The 11,097-nt window shown below is 43.8% G+C and overlaps 1 protein-coding gene across 2 annotated transcripts; it reads right to left on the bottom strand.

Annotated features, from left to right (window-relative positions):
- Positions 1-347: 347 nt before the first annotated feature.
- Positions 348-9,876, bottom strand: rnf208 (ring finger protein 208). Of its 2 annotated transcripts, none has more exons than XM_079658000.1 (2): positions 9,790-9,876; positions 348-2,406 (listed from the first exon to the last, which is right to left on the bottom strand). In XM_079658000.1, the coding sequence occupies exon 2, from the start codon at positions 1,376-1,378 to the stop codon at positions 590-592; it is 789 nt and encodes a 262-aa protein (XP_079514126.1). In that variant the 5' UTR covers positions 1,379-2,406; positions 9,790-9,876; the 3' UTR covers positions 348-589. The 2 variants fall into 2 exon arrangements, with proteins under 2 accessions (XP_079514126.1, XP_079514125.1); XM_079657999.1 differs by lacking the exon at positions 9,790-9,876 and adding an exon at positions 7,456-8,261.
- Between the last annotated feature and the right edge of the window lie 1,221 nt (positions 9,877-11,097).

The raw sequence follows: 11,097 nt of genomic DNA, 5'->3' as shown, positions 1-11,097 counted from the left end.
TTTCCAGATAAATGAGGGGACCGAATTAGGGAGTTTTGTGGAGCATCAAAGCCACGTTCATCTCAATTGCAAAAAAAGGGTGTGATTAAGAGATGGCCTTCATGGTTTTTGGTTACTTTGAAGGAGTCTTCACATACAATTTAAGCACCCCTAAAACCAGATTCATAGTTAACTCGTCTAAATTGAAAAAGGAAAGCCATAATCTGTTCTGTAGCTTGACAGATAAGGCCACACAGATTTCCTTTTATCATTTATTTATCTCTAGGTTGGGGGGATAGACCTCCCTTGGCATGTAAAGAGATGTTAATGACAAACACGTCCAACCAAACAAGAGAGGGTGAATAGGATTCCAGTCCATACATAAAATACATTTATTTACTATTTATTGAACCATCAGCATCCATTAGTCCCACATAGCATCCATCTGTGCTATTAAATATATAGAGATAACATCTGTGGAGGGATTTATTTACTGAATGTGTGTGTGAGAGGGGAGTTGGCAGAACGGGAATAGCTTATAGACGAAAAAGAGTGGTAGTGGGGAGGGGGAGCCTCGAGTCCGAGTCATGCCTGCAGTGTCCCCCCTTGTCTACATGATGCCACAGGAGGACAAGGGGTTGGCGATCTGGCAGGTGCAGGCTGACTGGCAGTATTGGCGCACAGTCTGGTAGCAGCTGCGGTCGGCCTCCCCCCCCCACTGCACGGGCCCGTTGGGGTCGGAGGGCAAGCGGCTCAGGATGCTGGTGTTGATGGCCAGAGCAGCCAGGCCATAGTCAGTGAACAGCACCGTCTCGCGCCTGCACGTGGGGCAGGAGATGAACTTGTACTTGGGACAGGACTCGTAGAGGATCTGCAGGCACTCCTCACACACCGAGTGCAGGCAGGAGAGGATGCGCGGACGCTTTCCGGCGAAGTTGTAGGTGTGACCGCAGGTGGGGCAGTCCAGGGGCTCGCAGGGCATGACGGGCCCCGTGGAGGAGGACGAGGAGGTGGAGGAGGAGGTGGACGACGAGCGCAGCACGTACTGGTTGACGATGACGTCTTCCATCTTGTAGTGGAACTGGTGGTAGCAGATTTCGTTGGCACTAGTTTTGCGCTGCGCCAGGAAGCTCTGCTCCCTGCGGGTCACGGGCACAGAGGGGGATACCATGGCCCGGGGAGACCCTGTGATGTCCAGGGTCATGTCGCTGCAGGCCTGGTTGACGATGATCTCTCCTTCACCTCCGCCGTCCCACGCCACTCTGGGGGGCGGGGCATAGCGCGGCTGTGTGACGGGCACGGGGCACTCTCTGGGGAACTCTCTGGGGAACTTCTCCGACTGGATGATCTTCACGGTGTCCATGGGGATGGCGACGGGCTGAAATCTGAGGCAGGACATTCACACGTTCTTGGAGGTTGTAGAGTGACTGCAGCTCTTGTCAGCGCAGGACACCCCCCGCCTGGTTTTGGGCAAAGTGGAAAAGATTAGGCTCTTCCGGTAAAGTCAGCCATTAGAGGGAACATGGGGACGGATGGTTGCCTCCATGTTTTCCTCTGAGATCCCCCCTGGTTTGTGCGAGTTCAGCCTGTGTCTTTATGAAGCAAAGACTGATAGAAGAGCTTAGCCAGAGCACCGCAATCTGCAGCTCTTATTCTGTCACTGCTGATATGTGCAGATGATTTAACAGTCCAGTTTACAGTATCCGACCAGTGTTGACTACTTAAAGGTAGCTTATTTTGTTGTTTTCACTCACGTATGCTGATGTTGCTGTGCAGTCGTCTCTGATGGCTATTTGCACACACATATATTCACACACAAGGACGACTTTAGCACAATGATATGTTCTCACTCAGTGATGACACTAATAAATAATCTCATATGCACACAGATGCTCACATAAATACATACAGTACAGGTTGGTGTGTTTCTGCATTCACAGCATGGTGGGGACTGAGTTCAGGCAGTACAGAAAGCTCTGAGAGCTATTGTCCCAAACTATATCCTGTGGCCTGCCTCTGGCTAGCTTTTACACGTGGTTCTCGCTTCAACACTCGCTTAACTTCCTGTTTTTTGCTGCGGGTGTGTTACATATTGACTTGAGTGCGTGAGAAAGAAAGAAAAGCCTCCAGTCTTTTCTCTGCTATTAGTCCAGTTTGGTCAGGTGACCTGTGTGACCCTCTCAGTGGCTTGGTTGATAAGAAACAGGGAGGAGGTTTTTTTGGGAGGTGTCCTTTAATGCTCCAGGAAGCTGTTAGAACGACTCCTTCAGGCTCCAAGGCTCCTGAATTCCTCAGATGTTGTGGTGAAGGGTTTTACTTTCAAACAGTCCTCCCAGTGATAACAGTCTGAAGGACGCGTCTGTGCTTGGCTCCCCTTTTTCAGTTAATCAGACTCATACCGTGTCCTCAGGAATCCTTCCGTCCATCCTGGGAGAAGAGTAGAGAGATTTATAAAATAAATTGCTTTGATAACTGCAAAAGTCTCAAATGCCACACAGAGATCTGGAAAATTGGAAAATGTTATTAACATGCTAGGTAGAGGTGTGCCATTTCCATTGTGTTTCATGAAAAGAATATTAGCTTTGAAGTATTAGTTTGACTTTGACCTACTGCTTCTGTGTATGATTGATTTGATCTTTCACAAACTTGGAAAGGATCTATTGTAGCTGAATGAGATGAGTTTCTGATGACAGAGGCCGTCACTTTTGCATATTGGCCTCGGCCCAGGTGTCTTTCATAAAAGAGTGAGCCAATTATCAAGTTGCCACACGCCTTGTGACTCACCTCTCTTTGGAATAAACACATGCAGCTTGCCACGAAGTCAGAAGATTATGTTGATATGTGTTGTGTTTAAGCGTAACAATAACAAATGCAGCACACCGACTGCGCCTCTTATGTCTGTGATGAGTGCATCTCAGAACATTATGATTTTTTTTTTAAGGCAGTTCTTACAGGGAATTATACAGATGTTCCCAACAAAATGGCACCAGTGATTGTCCAGTACAACAGAGAGCAGCTTGACTTGTTTTATTCAGTTTAGTGAAAATTATTAGTGATGTCCATAATTCTGCATGTGATCTCCCAAAATAACTACATTTCGATAATGATTGGTTCAAAAATAAAGACTGTTTAAAATGCGATAGTCATTCAAGTCAGCCACAGTGTGTGGTGAGAGCAGGTGATTGTGACACATGTTGCGGTCCGGCTCTTGTTGTACTTGCTGCTTCCTGTCAGCACGTCTTTAGTTGCGTCAGTGCGAGGCTGACATGTGTGGGAACAGGTTACACTCTGCATTCAGGGTTTCTATCGTACTGTGTGTGGGATTATGAAAAAAGATCAAGTGTATTGATGGAGGGTTTTTTTTCCTTGACCAAAACAATAGCTGCCAACCAGCAGAGGAGGGAGGATGACACATCTTTTATTCTCTTCACGGCTGTCAACAGTGATGATTCATTAGAGAGAAAAAAGAAACTGTGCAGAGGAGGTGACCTACATGGCGATGAGGAGAGGGAGAGAGAAAGAGAGGAGGGCTGGTCTTGGTTTTCTATTTTTAGTTTGTTTATCTATGCACTTCTCAGAGGTTTCCTGTCCCCAACCCCTGCTGAAGATTCCCCCCCGACTGAGAGAGATGTACCTTACAGGCGGAAGTGCTTCGGCTATTACTTCCACGTGATGCAACAAGCCATATTGGGCAAGCAAGCAGACATTTGTTTACCCCCTTTATCCTCTCTCAATGAATGTGTTGATATCTTCGTACGCCCCAATCTTAAACACACAGAGCTGTTAGCGAGAATCACTCACAATCTCACCACATGTGTTCCTCCAGTGCTGATCTCACACGTGCAGTATGCTTCATACACGTTCTATAAAGATGGGGATGTGTTTCTGGGGAGATGATTGGTGCTTTTAAAAGATATTTATGCAAAACATTTCAGAGAAAAAATCTGAATGAATGTGTGATGTCCTTGGTGCATTTAAAAATGAACAGCAATAACTCGATCTGTATGATCAGAAAAAGACAACATTGTCATTATATCACAATGTTATAGTCTATATGGAATCCCTATACGGCAGATGAAAAAAATAATCAAATTGATATTCAATGCAATGACTGTGTTCCACTGTTTCTACAAAATTCTACACAAAACATTCAACCTATTTAGTAAATTCCCTGCATACATTCATTTAAACCTATGGAAACAAAAGAAAAACAAAACACTCTAAATTAAGGCTGCATTTAAAAGAAAATGTCTGTAACACGTTTAAGTACCATCACCTTTCTGATCGGATACTGTTTACTTATTCTATGATCAGAATTTTAGTGGTTTAAATCCAAGTGTTGCCCCTTTTAGACTGATTCTTGTTTCTAGTCAACATTTAATATGCATACTTTTTTTTGTCAAATCAAAAACGTTTGATTTAGAATAAATATGTTGCATAAATAAAATATCTAGTATTTTGGTATTCCTATCCTAAATAAATAACTAAAACATCATATAAGCATCCAGCTCCTTAGAAAATAGCATATCTAATAAGTATCTTATATCATATTGATGTTTTCCTAGCTGTGGTTTTATTGAAAGAGTGTTACTTGATCTTTCATTCATTTCAAACTATAAGAATTGATGGATTGAATTAGAGTTAGAATAATATACAGGAGGTACTGTACATCTGCAAAAGTCGATACATCCTTAATAAGATTTCTTTAAAACTCTCCTATAGCCATATTGGTATTGGCCTCAAAAATCATCACATACAAGTATATTAAACGTCTAGACACACTTTGTGGATATAAACAGTTTGTGTCTGTTTGGTTTTGGGCAGGGGTCGATTTGATAAGGCAAACAGTCTGCAGGAGGGGCCTTTGAGCCTGGGGGAGATGAAGCAGCTAAATCTCCCCTCTAATTTGGTGACAGTGCTATGAAAAGGGCTGATAACTGATGCAGGCCGCCTGCTGATGGACCGGTTTGGCGCAGCCTCTCCCTAATCGACAGAGCCCTGTGATTATGTAAGGAGCTCATCTCCGACCCATCCACCATATTAACACGGTGCTGCAGCTCTTTCACAGTCCTCATATTTGTGTGTGTGTGTGTGTGTACATAACTCTGGATCCTCTCCCTGCACAGAAATTATTACACTAATGAAATCATGGCAGGCATTTGACCTCGACATCACAAGTGAGAGGAGGAAGAGGAGAGCTGACCACAGGGATGGCCGAGGAGTTTTTCTCAGCAGCAAATTCCTCATATCATTAAACACACACGGAGCGCACACACACACACACACACACACACACACACACACACACACACACACACACACACACACACACACACACACACACACACACACACACACACACACACACACACACACACACACACACACACACACACACACACACACACACACACACACACACACACGCACACACACATCCTAGATCGTTCTCACCCTCAGAAGACTCCCCACCATGTCCTCGGCACCACCCTTTACATTCCAGCGCACACACAAACAAACAAACAGATAAGAGCCTTTAAAGGAATATTTGGAAATGTGTCTACTATCAGTTATGTTACAGATTAAACTGGTACTGACACACACCTGAAGAGAGGAAAACACACACCGCTCCACACGCCAAGAACATTCCTATCCTCTCACACTCCCACTGTGTTGCTCCGTCTCCATCACACTCACACAGGAGAAGGGCACCATGGTCAGAATGAGTCAGACCCTGCCCATCAGTCTGTCTCCATGCCTGCCTCTCCCTCTATTTCTCTCAATGAAGATCTATATCTATCTGTCTCTCCCTCTTGCTGTCCATTCATCCATCCCTCTGTCTGTGAGCCGTGTGTTGGTCTGATGGTGCCCCTACACACCACATACCAGCAGTATGTCAGGTATGCCAGCTATGTGGAGATGTGTATCCACATTCATGCCTCGGCCGGTCAAAAGCATCGCTACACATCTCTGATCTTAACCGCGTGGGATATTGTGTTTTGATTGCATAACGTGTCATGACCTTAGCGTGATCTGAGGACAAATCCTCTGATGCGTGTTGGTCGCAGCTCAGGGAAACATGGCACTTGCAGGGATTCAGAGAAATATTGGGTGTTATTGAAAGACCGAGGGATTTGCTTCTGTGGCATATTTGCGATTTGAAAAGTGTATTTAGTGTAGTACTGTATAAATGCAGATGACGGATAGGAATTGGTGTGTTACTTGTTTTTATGTTTCTGGTGTCTTTTTGTTTGTTGTTTTTGTATTATTGCATGCTTTTCTCAATGGGGTTACAATCATTTTTCTAAATAATTGACTATATCTCCTACACATTCCACATACGGTTGGATGTCAAACACTATGTAAATGCTAGGATTTAAACACATCTACATGTCTTTCACCTGGATTCAGATATAGAAATGATATTTGTCTGTAAGTGTTATATTTACAGCTGTGATTCCATCTAATTGTCCCATATGGCTTCTGTGTGATGACAGAATGATTTTTGCAGGTGCAGAAAGTGCTAAGTTAGTATGTGGGGAGGTGTTGTTTTTAATAATTCAGCCCACTGCCATTCATGGCAGACATCGGCCATTTTGCCTCGCAATTCATTACAGCCAAGTGCTCTTTGTTCTCGTCTATGTTTTACCCACAGCAACAAAGCAGAGCTGCACACAGGCAGAACACTAAAACGCAATAACCATCATCTCTTTGGCTGACACAGACCTCATAGAATATTGATGAGGAGAAAGGTTTAGCAAATGTCCAGCTCTTCAATAATAACAGTGGCTTGATTGATTGAGACGATTGATTTTTGCTTTAAGGAGGCTGTCTCAGCTCAGGGTTAAGGTGGATGGCTTTGTTGATATCCTGCGAGCCGAGAATTGGGAGGGATAGAGGCGAGCTGGCCAAAATATTTTGCCCGTGTGATATGGAGCGGCTTTAGCATGTGGGAGGGGTGCGTTCAGGAGCAGCAGTTATGCAATCGCAGCATGGTGTACTGAGCACTCTCACTGCAGCGCCAATGTATGGCCAATATGGAGATTCATTGCTGACAGCGGCAGAACAGGCCGTTCCTGCCCTCTGTCCCCATCGCCACCCCCACTGTCTGTCTGTGCAGAGGTCTGTCAAATGTCATAACCGCTGGAGCCATCCTGTACCACATCATCATCGTCTATTCACCGATTGTAACCGCTGTATGCAGAATAGAAGGTGTGTGTCAGTGTCTTGCATCCATGTGTGTCTCTGCAAAATGATGCAACAACCATGTAAATCCCAGCTTAACGAAACAAAAGGCAAAGACCACCTACAAAGACACCACAAAGACAACTACACAGAGGATTACATTAGTATGAAAGCCACATGGAGAAGCCACACCTCACAGATATGTAACATACAGACCTGACAGATATGATGACAAACACAGAGAAAAACCTCTTCCCTGAAAAACTCATGCAGCCCCTTCCTCATCCTCACCTGTCCGTCTACGCACTTGTCTTGTCCCAGTCCTTCCCTCGCTCCTGTTCCAGTTGTTGCTGATGCTGTTGTGTGAAGGTAAGCCGCTTGGTCACTTTGTTCAGGGGGGCGTCTCACCGGAGGGAGGATGCTCTCTCCTGTCCATTTGATCCTAGCTGCATAAACGACGTGCAGCAGTGAAAGAGGCTAACATGGAGGGGATGTAAGATGGAGGAAGCTGTTACTAGGTGGATGCGTCATGTCTCTGGCTGCTTTGGTCGAGGCTCCGCATCCCTAGTTCCTCTCCTCCTCTCCTCTCTGGCACCTTTGTCCTTCACTCTCCCACCCCTGCTCCTTCTCTTCCCGACAGTGGCTGAGCGTCTCCCTCTGGTCTCTCTTTCTCCATCCCTCTGCTTATAAGCCTCTCAATGTATTCAGGTTGTTCTGTGCAGCGAGCTGAGCTTCTGCGTTATGTTTCTCTGCATGTACGTCCACTCTTCTGTTCTCGACCTTTCTGCTTGTCTCTTCTTTCCAGTCTTCAGGTAAACCTCTCTTCTGGTACTTTCCTCTCTCCTCTGCTGTTACCTCTTCTCTTGACTCAGCTGCCGTTCATTACTCCTCTCTCTCCTTCTCCGTCTGCTCCAGCCAGTGCGCCTCTCTGTCACACATGCGCAGTGTTTTCACACATACATGCACACTCTACCTCTCTGGATCTGTGCCTCTGGCTCCCTCCGAATGCATGTGGCTTGTTTTGCCTGCCCACCCCTTTCTGTTTCTCTCTCTCTCATACACTCCCTCTCATTCTCTCTCGTTGCTCTCTCTCGCTGCAGCACACACTGCAGTGCCTCTGCAGGCAGGATCACGTTTTCTAGTTGCCAGAGAAAATATTTCAGCCAATGAGGAACGGTAAGAATGCAACCCATCCTCCCCACCCCCCAAGTTTAAGCATGCATACATACGCATACGCACACGCGCACACACACGCACACACACACACACACACACACACACACACACACACACACACACACACACACACACACACACACACACACACACACACACACACACACACACACACACACACACACACACACACACACACACACACACACACACACACACACACACACACACACACACACACACACACACACACACACACACACACACACCAACCAGGCTCAACACAGGATGCTGGTGGCAATAGCTGTAATCTGCGAGAGTGCAGCATATCTGACAATGCAAAAAGAGCATAATTTACTCACAAATGTTCCATTCGGCTGCGGCTGACTGGAGGCTTTTTTGAAAAACAAATCCATCATATTCAACATTGAGAACATGTATCATACTCGTTTGCACAATTCAAACAAACGAGGCTCGAGGCAAAAGTGTTAACAACGTTGCAAAGAGGTTTCATTTAGATTCATCCCCTTGGACTTTAAGAAACTTTGATGGACATTTGTCCCATTCTTTTTTTACATTTCATAGATCAAACACTATGCGTGACACTGCTCATTTTCCATATTCACCCAGAAACATGAAAGCAGCCTCCTATAAGCACCTATCAAAGATTTACTAATTAATTGACGTTGCATAACATAGGATTTTAACAAGTTTTGCATCTATTGACCCAAAAATAATCCTCAGATCAAAGTAGAACAAAACCATGGATGTCATTTTTCAATCAATATAAAAGGGATACATTTATATAATCAATGTAGTCTGTGGCTGCATAGTGTAATGAGGGATAATCTGAACACCAAAAAGCTGCTGTTTGAAGGATTTTAGCAGTACTTGCAGAAAACTTGCTCTTTTATCAGAAGTTTGAGGAAAACTCACAGTAGGCTTTGTGCTCATACTGTAGTTGATGCAATACAAGTTCCTCAAACTCAGGTTATTTAGAGTAGGCCTATTGTTCTTATTTGTATCTGGTATGTCTAATTTCTACTAACTGAAATGATCTTCTATTTACATATTCATTTAAAAATAATTCATGGCACATCAGTATTCAAAGGTGTGAGTGACACACAAGACCTATTATTGTTCCAAAAGTTTACCTAATATGGGAAAGTCAACCGCTCTCACAACTATTATCAGTTAGCCTTTAAAACTAGCCTAACATTCAGTAACTACACTAATCTATAGTTACTAATTGCAATAACGTTGCGTTTTCGTGGTATTTACGCTCTGAAAGTTTACCAGGAGTTTTATGTATGTTTGGGCTCTGTAGTCGAGAAATTAGCATGGCACCTGGCGCTGCAAGGGTGGCAAGCCTGCTAGCTACTTCAACAGAGCAGAAATACTACTCACTCTTTGAGGCTCAAATCGTCGTAATTACGTTGCACAAATTACCTGGTTTTGATGAGAGTTGGAGACTGTGTGAACCCCGTGGCTTTATGATGACTTCTGCAGGGCTGCGTGCAGCTAGTGCTATTGTAAGCTAGCTCTAGTCAGTAACCTCCACCTGTGAGAGGGAATGCAAAATATGTTGTTATCAGCTGATAATATTAAGAATGCCTCAGTCCCATTCATTGAGGGTTGCAGACAGCAAGTTATTACAGCGAAATGCATAATACAAGCGCCTCTAAGTGTAATGCAGCCATCATCCATGTTGTTAAATATATGGGCTTACCTCTGCTTTTCCTTCTATAACATGAACATAATTCTGCTGTAAGAACCAGGCTTCAAGTCTAGTTGAAAAACGTTTAGCTTCTTTGAAAATCATTGAGATTATTATGAGTTTGTGAATACATATTTAGTTTAATTATTTAATGATTAATTATTGAAAATAATGGGGTAGGCCTACAGCTAACCCCTACTTTCACAATGTAAGAACATACATGGAAAGAACTTGCAGGAATGCGAATAGTTTTTGTTTAGGAAGACCAAGAGAGCTGTTATTATGATGTATTTTGCAAATGTCAATAGACCAAAACATCACAAACATGTGAGTGTGTGGGAGGTTCTATGGCCAAGTGAACTCAGTTGGCCATGAGCTAGGTTTACAGTGAAGTGAATCTTTAAATTTTTCAATTTGTTTGTTGCTTAAATAATTTCCCCATTACAGTCTGAAGGGGTGAAGTGCAGTTCAGAGGGAGGAATAAGGAACTGAAGACATATGTAATTGTTGAGCTGCAAAAAGACCTGTCTCATGGACAGTGATAGCACAACATGCCCTGAAGCTTACAGTACTTCTTTCAACAAGGAATGGTTTCTACTTCCTTGTGAGCCAGTTGTCAGCTGAGGTGCTAAGGCTGAAGGAAATGGTATGGTGCTTTTAAAGAAAATGGAGATACTTGGAATTTAAAGTTGGAATCGAACACTGGTAACAGTTGTCATGTTTTTTCAAGCAAAAACCTATTTCATTAGAATAATTTGAAATATGCTATGTCACATATTCTACAAAAAAAATGCTTGACCAAACATTGGCCGTTTTTATTGGTTTTATTTGTACAAAGACAGGAAGACATCCATACTCACACAAAGTCCAACATGTATACTTAAAAAATCCTTTCTCTCTATTTCTGTGAGCCCACTGCACAGATACAATAATAATGGTTGGCATGTTACTTTATGGACATCACACCATCACAACACCCTTCTTGGATGGGTTTAACTTAAGCCAGAGAGCCATAGACTGAGTAACTATCCACATATTTG

Source organism: Notothenia rossii (assembly GCF_949606895.1).
Source record: "Notothenia rossii genome assembly, chromosome: 11".
Lineage (NCBI taxonomy): Eukaryota > Metazoa > Chordata > Actinopteri > Perciformes > Nototheniidae > Notothenia > Notothenia rossii.
Note: the sequence above shows the minus strand (reverse complement) of the source record. Positions and strands in the feature narration are given on the sequence as shown.